This window comes from Lemur catta, chromosome 14 (assembly GCF_020740605.2).
Source record: "Lemur catta isolate mLemCat1 chromosome 14, mLemCat1.pri, whole genome shotgun sequence".
NCBI classification, from domain to species: Eukaryota; Metazoa; Chordata; class Mammalia; order Primates; family Lemuridae; genus Lemur; species Lemur catta.
Genome location: NC_059141.1, coordinates 47,665,430 through 47,684,985, shown reverse-complemented (window position 1 = coordinate 47,684,985; position 19,556 = coordinate 47,665,430). Strand labels below are relative to the sequence as shown.

At 46.2% G+C, this 19,556-nt stretch overlaps 1 protein-coding gene across 5 annotated transcripts in view; it reads right to left on the bottom strand.

Annotated features, from left to right (window-relative positions):
• Positions 1 to 19,556, bottom strand: part of HK1 (hexokinase 1) — a 69,328-nt gene that overhangs the window by 31,060 nt on the left and 18,712 nt on the right. For all 5 annotated transcript variants that reach the window (XM_045569322.1, XM_045569321.1, XM_045569319.1 and 2 more), the window contains exons 2-3: positions 19,273 to 19,435; positions 2,491 to 2,639 (exon numbers count right to left, since the gene is read on the bottom strand). In XM_045569322.1, coding sequence (XP_045425278.1) covers positions 2,491 to 2,639; positions 19,273 to 19,435 — 312 coding nt within the window. The remainder of the gene's footprint in view (positions 1 to 2,490; positions 2,640 to 19,272; positions 19,436 to 19,556) is intronic.

Here is a 19,556-nt window from a genome sequence, read left to right as displayed (position 1 = left end):
AATGTCATTTCTACACTAACCCCAAACTTCTGAAAGGGCAGTTCCCATCTTCCAATCCTCATCTCCTGGACTCTTCTCCTCACCCTCATAAAATTAAAAACAAATAAATAAGCAAATAAAGACAAAGACAAAACCCAGCCTAGGAGTTCCAAGCTGCTGCAGCTGTAACATCTGGAGCTGGACTGCCTAGGTTCAAATCCCAGTTCCACCATGTGTGAGCTAGTTATCAAACAGCTGAGCCTCAATTTTCCCATCTGTGAAAAGGGAATAATAATACCACCCCCCTCACAACAAGGTAGTTGTAATGATTTGAATGAGTTAATATATACAAAGTGCTTATATCACTTGTACATAACAAGCACTGGTGAGTATTTGCTATAATGGTACTATATCATCATCATTATCATCATCATCATCTTTCAGACTGCTTAAAGGGGGCAGAGGAAGAAACAGAGACAGCAGGAAACAAAGTGACCCTGGGACTGAGAAGAAAGGAAGATGGGGCAGAGGCTGAGACGAAGGGGGCAGCAGTAAGAAGGATGCTACTGTGGAAGTGAACGCAGCTGAGTGTGCACCTGTGGGGGGCACCCCCTTAATTAACAAACCCCACTCCTAAAAGGTGAAGCCAAAGTGCACAGAGAATGTTTGCAGCACAGGGTGACAGCCCCAGTGCTGAAGGCACCAGGCTTAGGTGGCTCAACCCAAGGACCCTGGAGAAGAGACAGGGATAGGCCAGTACGTGCTGCCAAAATTGAAAGGGCAGGATGCCAAACCCCAGGCTGCTGAGGGGAGCAACTGCACATGGTCAGGAAAGCCACCGGGGGCAGCCTTCGTGCAGGCACAGATACATGGTCTATGCAGCCCAGTGACAGGGGAGTAGCAGGGGAGTCTCAGGCAGGGCCATCCAATAGTGACACCCCCGGTTCCAGTGGCTGACTGCAAAGTGGTTCACCTGCTCTAGTGACAGTGTCCCCCACGATGCTCACTATGACATGGTCTGCAAAGCTCTGAACCCAAATCCCAGGGAGCAGGTTCAAAGGCGGATTAGCCCTGTGCCTCGGATAAAGAAAAGGATTATGGCTTCTTCCAGGTCCCACCCACAATAACTTAGGAATAAAGTGGAGTCAAGAGGAGAAGACTCCTGGGTCTCATCTCAAAATCCACCCCAGAACAAATGGGCTCCCTGGAGAACCTAGTCACGAGCCTTGCTGAGAACACGCCCTTCCTAAAGCAAACATTTGGCAAGCTCTGAATACGCACCCTGGACAGCAGCCATGACTGGGGAGGCTACGGCGTGCAAAGGAGAGGGGAGGAGTACCCCACCCCCCACAGTCCCCCAGACAGGCTTAGGGACCTGGAAATGATGGAAATCCTCAGGGGGGATGTCTAAACCCCCTCAGGATCACAGGGTCCTCAGTGTGCTAGGGACCCACCACTTGCCACAACCAGACAGCCGGAAGTGGGTGGACAGGCCTTTCCTGTGCATGTCCACGCCTCTTGGGCAGGAAAGGAAGGAAGCCCTTGGAGGGTGGGGCCCTGGAGGGGCTGAGTCCAGCACATGCAAGAGAGAAGGGGAAGATTTTCCTGGCAAGGCCCTGCTTTCTTTGCTTTCTGTGCCAAGGGCTTATACAATGCCTTTTTTTTTTTTGAGACAGAGTCTCACTTTGTTGCCCAGGCTAGAGTGAATGCCGTGGCGTCAGCCTAGCTCACAGCAACCTCAAACTCCTGGGCTTAAGCGATCCTCCTGCCTCAGCCTCCCGAGTAGCTGGGACTACAGGTATGTGCCACCATGCCCGGCTAATTTTTTTTCTATATATATTTTTAGCTGTCCAAATCATTTCTATTTTTAGTAGAGGTGGGGTCTCACTCTTGCTCAGGCTGGTCTCGAACTCCTAACCTCGAGCGATCCTCCCGCCTCGGCCTCCCAGAGTGCTAGGATTACAGGCATGAGCTACCATGCTCGGCCTACAATGCTATTTTAAATCAGGTAAGGAGGGGCCCCCTGATCAGCCCAGAGCTGTGAACCCTAATTCCTGCCTGGCAAGGCCACAGCCACACCCTATGAGGCCTGAGCCTCTGGGGAGCAGGTGAGGAGGCCAATGACCTTATGGAAGGGGCATTTTCACCCAAGGGCTCCGCTAACCCTGTGCTGGGGAACCAACCCCAGCATCCTCAGGGGATGAGTGCATTTATCCCACAGAGCCACGGGCCTCCCTCCTCATGGGCTCAACTCTGCGGGAGTCCAGGCAGCCGACTCCCCCAGCACCAGTTTACCCGGACGGTGGGCATCTCTTCAAGCACAATCCAGCCCCCATTCAGGCTGTCCCATCCTTCTGCCCAGGAGTCCTTTTCTGTATGCATCTATGATGGACTCCTTCCAGCAACCCCATTCCAGGGGCTCAGGACACCAGCGCTTTGAGGTCTGCTCCCTGGAGATGCCCTGGGGGACACAGGCCCGATGGCGCTGACCCGGAGGGAGCGCGGACCCACCTGGCTTCCACTGCCGTGCATGATGTTCTCTGGAGTGTCATAAACCTCGGACTCCATGTGAACATTCTGGTTTTTCTCATGATTCACTTGCACCCGCAGAATTCGAAAGGAAGACCCACCAAGATCCAGGGCAATGAAATCTCCCTTTTCTGTTCAGGGAGACAACAGGTATCACATCAGATTCGAGGGTTAGGAGACGGTCACATGCCATGCCCACTTCTAGGCAGGGTCCAGGCCCTGTCTGCCTCCCCCTGCCGCACTTCCAACTTCAGGGAGACAGAAGTACTGAGTTAAGTTCAAATTCCCAACCCATCTTTCTTTAGTTCCTTACCGTATTTCAAAAACAGCACTGCTATCCATAAATAAAAATTGCGTAGCATTTCAACTCAGAGAAAACCCCACCTCTGAGGCCCATCCCATGCCTTGGGTTCCTTGTGTGTCGGCTCAGATACTGATTAAAGAAAGCCAGTCCAGAGCTCCACTTACTGCACAGGGTTGTTCTTTCTTGTGGTAAAACATGCACAACATAAAATTTACCACTGCAGCCATTTGTAAGTGTACAATTTGGTGGCATTAAGTACATTCGCAATGTTGTGCACCCAATACCACTATTTCCAAAACTTCTTCACCTCCCAAAACAGAAACTCTATAACCGTTAAGCAACAACTCCCATTTCCCCTCCCCCACAGTCCCCGGTAACCACCAGGCTGCTCTCTGTCTCCATCAATTTGCCTATTCTGGATATTTCGTATGAGTGGAATCACACAACATTTGCCTTTTTGTGTCTGGCTTATTTCACTCAGCATGTTTTTCAAGGTTGATCCATGTTGTGGCATGTGTCAGAATGTCACACCTTTTTAAGACTGAATAACATTCCATGGTATGGATAAACCACATTTTCTTTATCCATTCATCCATCGGTGGACACTTGTATTGTTTCCACCCAGAGGATGCTTTTAAAAGATGTCCCTCTTGGTCACATAAGAGTAAGCTGGCCCGCTACAGAGACCTCCCTCAGGACCACTGTGCAGTATTTGGGGGGCCTCAGCGGGACGGAGCAAGACGCTGAGACGCTGTACACCGAGACCACCAGACAGCACCAAGGGAGGTGGCTTCAGGCAGGTTCCAACCACTAAGCCACATTAAACACTCTTTATATCTCATTAGTTACTCTCACACATGCTCCCAACATATCAGTTAAAATCTGTTAGCTTTACTCATGATGCCAAGGTGACATCCCCACTGTCCCAATGTGTATCATTGGGGATGACAGCCACCCCTGCCTCCCTGAGCCCCAGTGGTCCACCAAGCCCCCAGTCCTAAGACAGTAAGTGCCAGACTGCTTTGGGGCATCTCATTTTCCTAAGGAAAGGCCTTTATTATCATATTTTATGGTGACAGCATTATTAGAATTTAATTCACATGCCATACAATTCACCCATTTGAAGTACACAATTCAATGGTTTTCAGTATATTTGGTTATGAAACCAGCACCACAACTAGTTTTAGAACATTTTCATAATGTCAAAGCCGAGTGCAGTGGCTCACACCTACAATCCTAGCACTTCCGGAGGCTGAGGTGGGAGGATGACTTGAAGTCTGGAGTTTGAGACCAGCCTGGGCAATACAGAGACCCAGTCTCTACAAAAACCAGAAAAATTAGCTGAGCATGGTGGCATATACCTGTAATCCCAGCTACTCAGGAGGCTGAGGAAGGAAGATCACTTGAGCCCAGCAGTTGGAGATTGCAGTGAGCTATGATGATGCCACTGCACTCTATCTAGCCTAGGCAACAGAGTGAGACAAGAAAAGAAAGAAAGAAAAAGAAAAAGAAAAGCCCTATGCCCTTTAATTATCAACTCCCAAGCCCCTCATCTCCCCCAGCCCTAAGCAACAATTAACCTACTTTCTGTCACTATAGATTTACATATACCTATTCTGAATATTTCATATAAACGGAATCATACAGTATATGGCCTTTTGTGAGTGGTTTATTTCACTTAGCAAAATGTTTTTAAGGTTCATCATGTTGGGCATGTATTAGTATTTCATTCCTTTTAATAGCTGAATAATATTACACTGTATGGTTATATCACATTTTACTTTTCCCATTTGTCCATTGATAGAAATTTGATCTGTTTCCACCTTTTCATTATTTTGGATAGTGCTACCATGAACATTGTGTCCAAGTTTTTGTGTGGACACGTTTTCATTTCTCTTGGTACATACCTAGCAGAATTGCCCTGTCAAATGGAGCCCATGTTTCACTTTCTGAGGCACTGCCATCGTTCTACAGCGCACATGCACCATTTTGCACTTCCACCAGTAATGTAGGAAGTTGCCAGGTTCTCCCTGCTTCATCAACACTTGTTATTGCCTCTTTTCACTTTTGATTTGCATTTCTCAGATGACTAATGATGCTGAGTACTTTTCATGTGCTTGTTGGCCATTTATGTATCTTCTTTGGAGAAATGTCTATTCAGACCCCTTGTCTGTTTTAAAAGTTTTTGTTGTCTTTTTAGTATTAGGTTGTAAGAGTTTTTTTATATGTTCTAAAAATAAGTCCCTTATCAGATATATGACTTGCAAATATTTTTCTTCCATTCTGTGAGATGGCTTCTTTTTTTTTTTTTTTTGAGACAGAGTCTCACTCTGTTGCCCAGACTAGAGTGCCGTGGCATCAGCCTAACTCACAGCAACCTCAAACTCGTGGGCTCAAGCAATCCTTCTGTCTCAGCCTCTCGAGTAGCTGGGATTACAGGCATGCGCCACCATGCCTGTAGTCCCAGCTAATTTTTCTATATATAATTTTTAGCTGTCCATATAATTCCTTTCTATTTTTAGTAGAGACAAGGTCTCACTCTTGCTAAGACTGGTCTCAAACTCCTGAGCTCAAACAATCCGCCTGCCTCGGCCTCCCAGAGTGCTAGGATTACAGGTGTGAGCCACCGCACCCGGCCGAGATGTCTTTTCACTTTCTGGATGTGTCCTTTTAAGCCCTAAAGTTTTCAATTTTAATGAAGTACGATTTATCTATTTTTTCTTTTGCTGTTTGTAGTTTGGTGTTATATCTAAAAATCCATTGCCAAATCCAAGGCCACAAAGATTTACACCTACATTTTCTTCTAAAAGTGTTATTACTTTCGGCCCTCACCTGTAGGTATTTGATCCATTTTGTTGTTGTTGTGTGTGTGTGTGTGTGCGTGTGTGTGTGAGTGTGTGATGGGATCCTACTATGTTGCCTGGCCTGGTCTTGAACCCTGGACTCAGGGGATCCTCCCACCCCCACCTCCCAAGTAGATGAAATTTAGGGACACATGCCACCACACCTGGCTATTTTGAGTTAATTTTATATATGCTGTGAGGTAGGGGTTCAACTTCATTCTTTTGCATGTGGATATCTAGTGTCCCTGGACATTTGCTAAAAAGACTGTTCTTTCCTTCACTGAATAGTCTTGGCACCCTTGACAAAAATCAATTGACCATAAATGCATGTGTTTATTTCTGAACTCTCAATTCTGCTCCACTGATCCCTATATATGTCTACCCTTATATCAGGACCACAATGTCTTGATTACTGTTGCTCTGCTGTAAATTTTGAAATTGGGAAGTGAAAGTCCTATAGCTTTGTTCGTCTTTTTCAAGAGTGTTTCAGCTATTCTGGGTCCATTGAGATTTTTAACTTTTTTTTAAAGTATGTTGTTTTGTTTAAAAAAGAAAAAAAGTTCTCTTTTATAAAGTCGACTTATCTTTGTATTTGATTCCACCAAGCTATAAACTGGGACACATTGCTATATTTCTGGAACTTAGAACAGTAACTTGGCATATAGTAAAAACTCAACAAATACTTACAGAATTAATGAAGATGTAAAGGAATGAAAGAACAAACCAAGAGCTCTCACTGAATTTCACTGTTCTTATCATCTTTCTTAGGTTCCTTGAGGGAAGGACCACAATTTAGGATTCTTTGCATTTGTCCCTGGTACCCAGGACAGCTGAGTAAGTGCTTGGTAGCTGCATGATCACAGGGATTGGTGGTCCATTCATTCATTCAAGGCACCCTTGCTTATTGTTCCTTAAGCACCAACCTGTTATGCCATCATGTGAGACACAGAGGAAAAACCAAAGTGTGTTTTTCCCATTCCCTACAAACTACAACACGGAATACTTCTGCAACCCTAGGTGTGTGCAGGCTTTTCCCCACACACCAAGCAAGCAATCAATTCTGCAGAGGATTCACCAGTGAACACACCAGCCAGCTTGGTGTCCTCTAATTCAATCCAACGCTGACACTATCTACCTGGAGATGGCATCAGATCCCACAGGTGGAGGGCTCAGTCCCACAAGACTGCCCCCTCCCACTTTAGATGCCAGTCACAAGCACAGGTTGTGGCCTGTGTTTCTACCTGCCAGACTAGAAATCGGGGTTCCCACAACCCCCTCCTTGGGTATGATTACTTTGCTAGAGTGGCTCACGGAACTCGGGGAAACACTTTACTTACATTCACCCATTTATTATAAAGGATATTACAGATGAACAGCCAGATGGCAGAGATGCACAGGAAGAAGCACGGGAGGAAAGGCAAGAAGCTTCTATGCCCTCTCCAGGTGTGCCACCAAGGAACCTCCACATGTTCAGCTATCTTTAAGCCCTGGGAATTCAGGCCTTTTGGGTTTTTATGGAAGCTTCATTACATAGGCACAATAGAGTAAACCACTGGCCACTGGTTTGCCAGCTCAACCTTCAGCCCCTCTCCCTCCCTGGATGGGGGCAGGGCCGAAAGCACCAACCCTCTAATTATAGGGCTGGTTCCCCTGGCAACCAGCCCTCATCCTAAGGCTATCTAGAGTCAGTGCCTTAGAACAGGAAATTGCAAAGGATTTAGGAGCTCTGTATCAGGAACCAGGGTCAAAGACCAAATATTAGAACAAAGGATTCTCCTAGCACCCCTATTGATTAGGAATTAGAAGGGTTTCAGGAGCTTTGTGCCAGGAACTTGGGGCAGAGACAAATATGTGTATTTCTTATTATTTCATACATCGGTTGGGTGATTTTCTTTATTGAGATATAATTCACATATAATTTATCCATTTTATTTTATTTTATTTTATTTATTTATTTTTTTGAGACAAGGTCTCCCTCTGTTGCTCAGGCTGAAGTGCAGTGGTACAAGCATAGCTCACTGTAACCTCAAACTCCTGGGCTCATGTGATCCTCCAGCCTCAGCCTCCTGAGTAGCTGGGACTACAGGCATGCGCCACCGTGCCCACACCACCACGCCCACACCACCACGGCAGCTATTTTTTGCAGAGGTGGGGTTTCACTATTGCTGCCCAGCCCAGTCTTGAATTCCTGGCCTCACGTTATCCTCCCACCTCCGCCTCCCCAAGAGCCGGGATTACAGGTATAAGCCACTGCATCCAGCCCAATTTACCCATTTTAAAGTGTACAGTTCAGTGGTTTTCAGGATATTTACAAAGTTGTACAACCATCATCACTATCCAATTTTGCAAAAATTTTCATCACCCCAAAAGAAATCCTGTACCCATTAGCAGTCACTCTTCATTTCCTCCCAACCTCCCTAACCTTCAGCAACCACTAACTGTATTTTCTATCCTGATATGTTTCCCCATCTGGGCATTTCATATAAATGGAGTCATACAATTTATGGCCCTCTGTGACTGGCTTCTTCTCACTTAGCATCATGTTTTCAAGGTTTACCCATGTTGCACCACAGAATGTACTTCATTCCTTCCCATGGCTGAATTATGGTCTATCATATGGATATATCCCATGACACCACTGATCTTAAATTATTTCTATGGTCCAAAAAAAGGAGAACAAGGGAGAATGGCGGGAAGCAAGTATCATAGATTTGGTGAAAACTCTGATCCTGACTTTGTGCGCTGTTGAAATCAGTATAGGGTTTTCTTTGGGTTCCCATCAGAATCCTAGCTCCATGGCGCTTTACACTACTGCCAAGTTAAAAAACTGAATTTGTATGCGATGGCTTCTCTCAGGCAGGTGAGTCACTAGAATATCAAAAACACTTTATTTTACCATCAGCTAACATTCACTGGGCCTTTCTGTGCCAATCACCAAGTGCTGTATATGCACCATTTTCTTCTTAATCCACTCAACCCTATGAAGTAGGTGCTGTCATGATGCCCGTTCTACAGACAGGCAAGTAAAGGCAGAGTGGGGTTAGATATCCTTTCCAAGCACATAATCAGTAAGTGGCAAAGCCAGCATTTGAATCCCAAACTCAAATTCATAACCATGAAACCTGCTTCCTAGACAGAACTCGAGAATAAGGATCGCCCAAGGATGAGATCTGAGTGAGACTTCAGCACACCAGAGATGGCTACGTTTCTTTTCTGGGGCTCTTCAACATCCATGACTCCTTGCAGCTTCAGTTTTGTTCTGCTTTGTTCTTTAAGGAAGAGAGTAAAAACTCAACCTGGTAAACAACTATAAACCACTTGTGCACAGGGAAATAACAGGCACAAAAGCAAATGCTATGCTGGGATGAAATGATGGGTACTTTTTATTTTATCTGATACTATTCTTATTTATTTAATTCATTTATTTACTGTTTTAATCTTTAAATAAACATTTATTTATTGCATGTTTTATGACAGCTTTCTCTCATAACTTTAAAATAAACCAAGGGAACTTTTTCAGTTGCCAGCCCAATCAAAAGTTTTATTTTCAGGCCGGGCGCAGTGGCTCACGCCTGTAATCCTAGCACTCTGGGAGGCCGAGGCGGGCGGATCATTTGAGCTCAGGAGTTCGAGACCAGCCTGAGCAAGAGCGAGACCCTGTCTCTACTAAAAATAGAAAGAAATTAGTTGGATAATTAAAAATATATAGAAAAAATTAGCCGGGCATGGTGGTGCACGCCTGGAGTCCCTGCTACTTGGGAGGCTGAGGCAGAAGGATTCCTTGAGCCCAGGAGTTTGAGGTTGCTGTGAGCTAGGCTGATGCCACAGTACTCTAGCCCAGGCAACAGAGTGATACTCTGCATCAAAAACAAAAAAAAAAGTCTCATTTTCAGACGAATCAAAGAGAAAGCAGGTCCCTGGGGATGGTGGCTGGGAACTCCGGCTTGGGTAGTGCTGGCGTCCACACAGAGCAGGTAAGAGCTTTCAGCCCCTCACCTAAGAGGACTGGGACCTGAAGTATTTCTAGCAGGGTAACTGAGAAATGACCTCTGCTGCCTGTAGATCTGGGAGGAGCCTGGTCTTAGGGAACACAAAGCTGCCCACAATTCCACACTCTACAAAGACCCCGCCCCCTCCCAGCCTCCTGCGTAGTCCGCCCACTCCAGGTCTCCACTGCTCGCTTCTTTAATAGGCACAGATCACCAGGGTCTCCAGGAGTCAGTGTCAGAGAAGAAAGGGTGGCCATGAGATGCCAGGACAAAGCTAAATACTGGACACTTCACACACCTGCAAGTGGTGGCTGATTTATCTAAGGAGAATCTTGACAAATAGCCCCTGAGGTGGTCGCAAGGGGACTTGCGAAGCTCCTGATCCTTCCCTGAGCAGTGACCCTGGTTCCCTTTGAAGGTGTGCTTTGCGGTTGCTAAAAGACATAGCAATTCCTCCTCTTCCAAAAATCACATTTGCAACTTAGGAAACATTGCACAAATATTAACTCACCTTCTCAGTTTATGGAAAAGGAAGCTTCAACCAAACTAGGTGAATGATTCACTCATGGTCACACCCATGGCAAGACCAGGGTGACCCCTCCCTTCCCTTATACTTGGCAAATACTGCAATGCTCATTATTTTTTATGTGTATACATCTTATGTTCCTCAGTTGGGTGATAAGCAACTTGAAGGCAAAGGCAATTTAGCAGGCTTACCTCCCTCCCCCAAGGACTGAGTCCTGCAGACAGCAGGCCATCAGTAAATGTTTGCTGCCAGCTCGATAGGAAATGCCTGGGTCAAATGCATGGTCTCTCTGGTCTTATCCTCTGCCAGGCAAAGGACATCAAGGCATGATGGTAAGGGCAACAAGATTTTTATTAGCTTTGTCAGAAGTCTAGCACCTCTTTAGATAGCCATCCTCCTATTTTTGACCCATTAGGCTGGAGGTGGGGCTGAGCCCCTGCTCCAGCTCCAGGGGAAGCAGTGTGTGATCCAGGCCCGTGATCCAAGTGCATCGGAGTCAGCCATCTTGACCACCGTGATAGAGTCAGGATGGGCACATGACCCAAACCAGCCAATCACGGCCCTCGCCAAGCCCATCCCTGGTCCTGTGGGAGCAAGGCCTGCTCTGCACTAGGAGCCCAGCTCTGAGCTGAGATGTCAGTCTGGGCTGCAGGGGCTGCCTCTGCCACTGCAGGGGAGAGGTGCCCTAGGCATGAAGCCAACACAAAGGAAAGTTGGGCTGACTGAACAAGTAAGAGAAAGATAAGTCCCTGGATACAGAAGCCAACACACAACTGGACTTCTCAGTTATAGGAACATCAAATTTCCCCTTTTTTTAATTAATTAATTTTTTTTCTTTTTTTTTTTTTTTGAGTCAGAGTCTCACTCTGTTGCCCGGGCTAGAGTGCCATGGCGTCAGTCTAGCTCACGGCAACCTCAAACTCCTGGGCTCAAGCGATCCTCCTGCCTCAGCCTCCCGAGTAGCTGGGACTACAGGCATGCGCCACCATGCCTGGCTAATTTTTCTATATATATTTTTTAGCTGTCCATATAATTTCTTTCTATTTTTTTTTAGTAGAGGCGGGGTCTCGCTCTTGCTCAGGCTGGTCTCGAACTCCTGAGCTCAAACAATCCACCTGCCTTGGCTTCCCAGAGTGCTAGGATTATAGGCATGAGCCACGGCACCTGGCCGCCTCTTTTTTCCTTAGACAAATTTCAGTTCAGATTTCTTTTAACTACAATGGAAGGCTCCCAAGTTCAATGATCTTTATTAGGGAATGGAGCCCCCAAACACCTACTTGCCCTCCATAATAGAAGGGATCTGTCATCATTCCCTTTCATCTCAGGTCAGCTCCCTGGTTCACAGCTGTGGTGTCAGTCACCCCAAGGCACAGGGACCAGAGCGGCAGTCTGTGGCTCACCCACACTCCGTATGGCTAAGTCAGAGGTGGGGTGCCAGGGTGGGGGTGAGACGGAGCCCCTCTGCACTCTGCCTCCCTCCCCTAGAGCATCACAGAGATGCCGGTGAGTTCTGAAAACCCTGGATCCTTCCTCCAGGGCCTGGGATTACACATTTAGGCCTGATGGGTGGGGTCCTTTGACTGGTCACATTGGTTAGGAAAGGCCTTCCCAAAGAATTCTTACAAAGTCAGTTATTAAATTATAGTGACTGATGATGATAATGAAGATGACCCACTGTGTCTCTTACAGCAGCGTGCAGTTTCCAAAGCCCTCTCATTTGATCCTGGTGACAGCCCTGTGAAACAGGCAGGGTGGGGATTATCATGCCCATTTGACAAATGAGGAAATGGAGGCTCAGAGAAGCTTGGTGACTTCTCCAAGATCACACAGATAATAAATGCCAGAGCTGGAGATTTATCTAGGGTTCTGGATTTTTACTTTATTTTTCCTTTAACTTCAGGTTCAGCCTCTTTCTGCAGCAGTGGGCTTCCTTCCAACTTCCTCTTCAAATCTCTGGTTTCAAACCTTCCTGCCTGCCTGCCTTTTACTTGCGGCTTCTTCCCACAACTCCCATTTCCACTGAAGCCAGGAGAACCACTCCGCAAGACAAGGCTCATTAAACAAAACATCTGAAGGGCCCCTAGCAACCCTCCACTTTCTAATGACATTCATCATTACTAGCAAATAATGGAAAACAAACACAAGACAGATGTCTCTCGAGTCTGGGGCTGTGCTGGAATACAGGGCAAATAAACACTCTGCCTGCATGAAATGCCTGTCTCAGTCCAGCTTAATGAGTGAACTCTGTACGTGTGCTACAAAGGCATGCCCTCCGACGTGCAAGCCAGCTACCTGATGAGAATGCAACATCTCTGTCAAAAACCCAACTAGAACGCCAGACATTCAGGAAATTCCACAGATGGAGAGAACTTTCCAGATAATCCAACAGTCTTCACAGATAAGAAAACTGAAACAGCCGGGCGTGGTGGCTCACGCCTGTAATCCTAGCCCTCTGGGAGGCCGAGGCGGGTGGATCGCTCCAGGTCAGGAGTTCGAGACCAGCCCGAGCGAGACCCCGTCTCTACTAAAAATAGAAATAAAAAAATTATCTGGACAACTAAAACTATATGTAGAAAAAATTAGCCGGGCATGGTGGCGCATGCCTCTAGTCCCAGCTACTCGGGAGGCTGAGGCAGGAGGATCGCTTGAGCCCAGGAGGTTGAGGTTGCTGTGAGCTAGGCTGACCCCACGGCACTCACTCTAGCCCGGGCAACAAAGTGAGACTCTGTCTCAAAAAAAAAAAAAAAAAATTACTTAAAAATAAAAAATAAAAGAAAACTGAAACACCCCAAATGCCTCAGGAAGAGAAAGGAAATATTTTCCTTTCTTTGGCCGGAAAGCAGTACTATGTCTGTTTAGGGCCCTAAAATAACTGTGACCACACTGTGACTCGTTCTGCTTCGAGTGAACGGAGATAATGGTACATTCAAGCTTCTAGTATATATATATATATTTTTTTTTTTTTTCCTTCTCCTTTGGGTAAAAACCTCTCTTTTGGGTAAAGACTATGCTAAGAACAATGAAATAGCCAACACTATCCTCAAAAAGCTTACAATCTAATTGGTACTTATGATATCCTTCAAAATAAATGAGAAAAAAAGGGAGGCTTCCCAACTGAGGGAGGCCAGACACAGAGACAGCTATTCCCAAGAGACTGGGGCTGAAGCAAACCAAACTATTTCACCCCAAGATAAGTCTTCCTGGTATAATGAGTACTTTGAATTAAAGGCCCCTTAAAGAGTAATAGATGCTGGAAGATACTTTTCCCCATCTATATAAAGACCACACAGACCTCCAGGGAGAACAATTGTTCCTCATTATCTATATAACCACAAGATAATGTCTGTCTCTCAGCCTCATTCAATTTCCAAAGAGAACCACTGGCAAATTAATCTCTGTTGGCCTTCCATTCACTCTCCCCGGTAACCATTTATTGTCCCCCAACAGAATTACCTACATTCCCCACCTCCCCCGCCCCTCTGAAAACAGGCTGTATCCCTCTGGGCCCCACTGGGATATCTGGGTAATCACTCTGTGATTCTCCCCCGTACATGTTAATATCAGATTACTAAGTATGGAATGTCCAATTTCCTTAAGTACGAAATGTGACAACTGATATCTCTGACATTTGACTTTGACACTTCTTTATTTATTTATTTTTTTTAATTGTGAAGACACATCCTCCTTCTTTCAAACACTCATTTTGGCTTGTGGTTATCGCTCAAATTTTTTTTAGAGCAATTTTTGTGAAACCATGGATAAGTCAAAAATTTGTATTTTTGAATATGAGTTCCATCATGGAAGCAACACAGCACGGACAGCTCGAAGTATCAACCAAGTGTTTGGGAAGGATTTGGCTAATGAATGCACAGTATGTTCATGGTTTGAGAAGTTCCGTCCTGGTGATGTTAATCTTGAAAATGAGCCACGTTGGTGACCTTGAGACCAAGCTGGATAGTGATGAGCTGAAAGCTATAGTGGAAGCAAATCCATCTCAACCTACACGTGAATGAGCAGCAAGGTTTGACGTTACTATCCCAACAATATTGGACCATTTGAAACAAATGGGCAAGGTAAAGAAGCTGGGTACTACATGAATTAAATATGCGTCAGAAGAGATATCATCTCGAAGCTTGCCTTTCTTTGCTGTCGTGACATAAAGGCGAGCCATTTCTACACCATAACATACTGTTACATGTGATGAAAAATGGATTTTTTGACAATTGCAAGCATTCGGCACAATGGCTGGATAAAGACGAAGTGCCAAAACACAGTCCAAAACCAAATATTCATCAGACAAAGCTAATGGTGTCTATTTGGTGGTCCAGTGCTGGTGTTATCCACTACAGCTTCATGAAACCTGGTCTATCGATTACAGAGAATGTCTACCACAATCAATTGGATGAAATAATGGGGACTGCTTGTGATTAAGCAGCTGAGATTGGTCAGTAGAGACAGGCCAATCCTCTTGCAAGACTACATGTCGCAAAAAACAATGCTGTTCGAACTACAGAAGTTGGACTTGGAAACTCTCTCTCATCCACCGTACGCACCAGACCTTGCACCAACTGAGTACCACTTCTTCCAGGCTTTGGACCACTTCTTACAAAGAAAAATATTCAATTCTCAACAAGCTGTGGAAAACACCTTTCATAATATCATCGCCACTCGCTCTCCAGACTTCTTCGCTGCTGTCATGAACAAGCCACTGTTAAGATGGTAAAACTGTTATCGATAGTTGAGGCACGTACTTTGATTAATTGTACTGATTCTTGTTTGAGATATAGTAAACTAAACTTTTGTTTCAAAATTGGACATTTCATAAATGACTTAATAAATCTATATGCCTTTTGTCCTATAAATCTGCCTTTTGTGAGCGGATTTCTCAGCAAAATTTCAGAGGGCAAAGGGGAAGTTTTCCCTTGGTCCCTACGGTAGCTTTGAAGAGGGAATTCTATTTGGCCAAGTCACCAGTATTAAAAGACTTCAATATTTTCCTTCTTTATTATTCATACCTTTACTACTTTAAAAAATATTTAGTTTTTTTTTTTTAAATCGATGTATAGATTACTGAAGAGCAACTAAAAAAAATCCAAAGAGGAAAAAAGCTAATAAAAAATGAGCTGGTATGTATCAGATATGTTTTCAGAAATGTTTCTGAGTCCAGTCCACCAGAGTCAAAGTCAACGAGAAAGGAAAGGCTTTTTCCCTTTGCCAGGGAAATCACATCACCACATAATGGGCACTGGCATTTCTCCACCATGGTTTCAATTTATCCTTCCGTGGTTTGGGATTACTACTAATTCTGTCCCGGACTAATTACTACAGTGGAAGCAGTGATTAACATTTCAAAAAGGGAACAGCACCATGGATTTACTATTAAGGAGATCCAAATTCTGACTACTCCAGGAGAGCTCCTAGTTTTTGGATAAAAAAGGAGCCCAGAGTCATTATGGGTTACACTGTGTCCCCTAAAAAGATACACTGAAGGCCGGATGCGGTGGCTCACGCCTGTAATCCTGGCACTCTGGGAAGCCAAGGCAGGTGGATCACTTGAGGTCAGGAGTTCGAGACCAGCCTGAGCAAGAGCGAGACCCTGTCTCTACTAAAAATAGAAAGAAATTATCTGGCCAACTAAAATATATATATAGAAAAAATTAGCTGGGCATGGTGGCTCATGCCTGTAGTCCCAGCTACTCGGGAGGCTGAGGCAGTAGGATCGCTTAAGCCCAGGAGTTTGAGGTTGCTGTGAGCTAGGCTGACGCCACAGCACTCACTCTAGCCTGGGCAACAGAGCAAGACTCTGTCTCTTTTTAAAAAAAAAAAAAAAAGATACACTGAAGTCCTAACCCCTGGTACCTGTGAATTGACCTTATTTAGAAATAGGGTCTTTGCAGATGTGATCAAGTTAAGATGAGGTCATTGGTGTGAGCCCTAATCCAATATGGCCAGTAGGTATCCTTAGAGGAAAGCCCCATGTGAAGACAGAGAAACACAGGGAGAAGGCCATGTGACGACAGGGGCAGAGACTGGAATGACGCAACTGCAGGACAAGGAACGCCAAGGATTGTCGGCCACCACAAGAAGCTGGAAGGGGCAAGGAAGGATTCTACCAAGGGTCTCAGAGGGAGCATGGCCCTGGTGACATCTAGGTTTTTGGCCTTCTATCTTCCAAAACACATATCTGTTATTTAAAGCCACCCTGTTTGTAGTATTTTGCTACAGCAGCTCTAGACATTAATACAGGGTAGAAGGAGGGGAAGGAGCCTGAGTGCAGGCAGACAGACCAGGGAGGACCCTCGTGGTGCAAGGCTTTGGTCTTTCCTCCTCCCCCTCCTCCTCCTCCTCTTCCTTCTCTTTCCTCTGTTCTCAGCACTAGTCTGGGCTCGGGAGAGGTCCGAAACATTTGGCCCTATCAGCACTAGAGGGGAGACTCAAAGGAGACATGGGGCCCAGGCTACTGGTGCCAATTCCACAAATTCCACAACAGTGTTTCCCAACATGGGCATACTGCCACATATGTCACTGCATTTAAAACACCACTGAGGCCCAACATGGTGGCTCACGCCTGCAACCCTAGCACTCTGAGAGGCCAAGGCAGGAGGATTGCTTGAGGCCAAGAGTTGGAGACCAGCCTGAGCAAGAGTGCGAGACCCCATCTTTACTAAAAATAGAAAAAAATTAGCTGGGTGTGCTGGCACACACCTGTAGTCCCAGCTACTCGGGAGGCTGAGGCAGGAGGATCCCTTGATCCCAGGAGTTGGAGGTTGCAGTGAGCTGTGATGACACCACTGCACTCTAGCCAGGGCGACAGAGCGAGACTCTGTCTCAAAAAGAAAAAAAACAACCACTGACTGGAAGACACATTATTATTTTATGTAACACTGAGAAAGAAAAAACGTTGCCAATATTAATTTTAAAATGTGATTACTGTCCAACACATCACTGACTTCAGAGCTACTCAGATAAAAAAAAGAATGAGTTCTCAAGATAGATGAAATACTGTACAGATGTTGAGGAAAAAGATCAAATAGGTTTGGGGAAAAGGCAGTTAAGCCAAGTTAAACCACTTTCTTTCCCGCAGGACTGTTCAGGGCCTTTAGTGTGCTAGTGTCTACTATGAATCTACATGAGGAGGCTGGAAAATATATATGAGTTCTGGGCTTTGTTTTGAGGAATAGCTAATGCAGCAAATGGCTAGATTACTACTGTTCCTGGATCACACCTTGAGACCCTCAATCCTGGAAATGATTTGTGCAAAAAGTGAGGGAGAGTGCCCCCTGTTGACATAGGGCCCTGGGACACAGACACTGAGCTGGCTTGAAGCAGGGTTCAGGAGGAGAGGAAGCAGCTCCTCCTCCTCCCTCCCCTATGTCTGCCCTGAGCCAGTCACACAGGGTCAGGTTCCTGGCAGATCAGCTACTGTTGGAGCTCTCCCAAGCAAAGCCAAAGGTGCTCTCCTGGGGGCGGTCCACACCCACCTCCCCTCCCCTCCCCTTCCTCTTCTCTCAGCTGGGAGCAGGCAGCCATGTCTCTGCTACAGAACTCTGCTAACCCTGGAAAGGCTCCAGGGCTCCTGGATGTGGGTGACATTGACATCCAGGGCTGGAGAAAAGCAGGGGTGAACTACAAAGGTATCTCTTTCCCAGCCAGAGACACGAGAACACACCCAGGTACGCCACAGTCCAGTCACTCTGATGGCCAGAATCTATCTCTTCAATAGTTCTTAAAAAGCTAAACTGCCTGCAGTCCCAGCTGCTCGGGAGGCTGAGACAGGATTGCGTGAGCCCAGGAGTTCGAGATTACAGTGCGCTATGATGACATCTGTGAATAGCCACTGCACTCTGGCCTGGGCAACATAGTGAGACCCCATTACTTAAATTAAAAAAAAAAAAAAAAAAGCTAAATTGGTAGTAACCAACACCTGAAGCAAAACAAGAGGCTGGAGGTAAAGTAGGTTTTTAAATAGCCAAAGAAACATGGGAGATATAAATGCCAATGTGTGTGTATGAAGTAAACCCCACCCATGGCCACAGAGTAAACAGTACACGCCCGTCATCGTTGCTGGAATCTCATTCAGGACTTCTGAGGCCAGCGGCTTCCTGCTGAAGCCCGTCTGTTCCCACAAGCCGTGCACTTGCCTAGTTTCAAGATCGTCAGCTGTAACAGCCGCAGTGTTCGTGGCACAGGCTGCACACAAGATGCCCCCCAAACACTGCTTTAAACAAGAGCCGCCAGAGCAGGGCAGAAACAGCAGGAGCGTGGGATGCCACTCACAGGGCATGTACGCACAACCCTAAGAGAACACGGCTTCCTCAGCATCTCCCCCAGGTAGCATGGCAAGATGGGATGGGCACAGCGCCCACCTCCGCGGCTCAGCCCAGCAGAGGGGCTTCCACTGAGCAGGCCAGGCTGCGCCTCCCAGCTTCCACTCTGCCAAGTATGGGGGCTGATGCCACTCCACTGGGGATGGGGTACAGACAATCCTCGGGGAGCCCCTAACTCCCCACTGCAGGACATGAAGCCACAGGGTTGCAGAGCGAGAGGATATTTTTTTTTTTTTTTCCCAATTCTACCTCCTCTATTTCTCTGCTTTGGAAGCTACCTTGATTCAGCATCTAGGCAATTTGTCCAAAGAGGGACTGGAATCTCCCCTCTTAGTCTGAGACCCTGCTGGCCAGTAGGATTGCTGCTTATCTTTGGTAATGAAGGAAGGGAGGCCTTGATGCCCTGATGGAGAGATTCTTTTAAAACAAACCCGTCATTTGTTCTAGAGCTCTTCATGTTCTGGACACATAAAAGCAACCCACACAGCATGTGCAAGACCTATAAACACGATACTTTCTGAAGTACCACAAGCCCGTCAGGTTAAGGAGAACAGGTTGGCCCTGCCCAACCATGGCATCCACAGTGCCTGGCATGTGGTAGATGCTTAGTAGAAACACGGATGGATGGATGGATGGATGGATGGATGGATGGATGGATGGGAGAACAAATGAATGGAATGGTGAAATGAATGAATGAATGAACAAATGAATGTCAGAAGGATGATTTCACAGAACATTCAGGCCTCAGAGCTCAATCTCCAGATGAGAGACTTACCAGAACCATCGGGAATGGATCTTACAAATGTTGGCAACATCTTGACTGTGGCTGTTGGATTAAAATCCCGGGAGAGGCCACTCTTCATCTCCTGCTTGAAGCGACTCATGATGTCCATCAGGGTTTCATCAGAGAGCCGCATGGCATAGAGATACTTGTCAATCTGTGGGAGGATAAGAAGGAAGGGGGGTGAGGCTGAGGCCAAGGAAGGTCACATCAGCTTAAGTCTGGCTGGGGGAGGGGACAGGGCAGAGGGAGGCACCGCCTGCCTGAGACAACCAGCT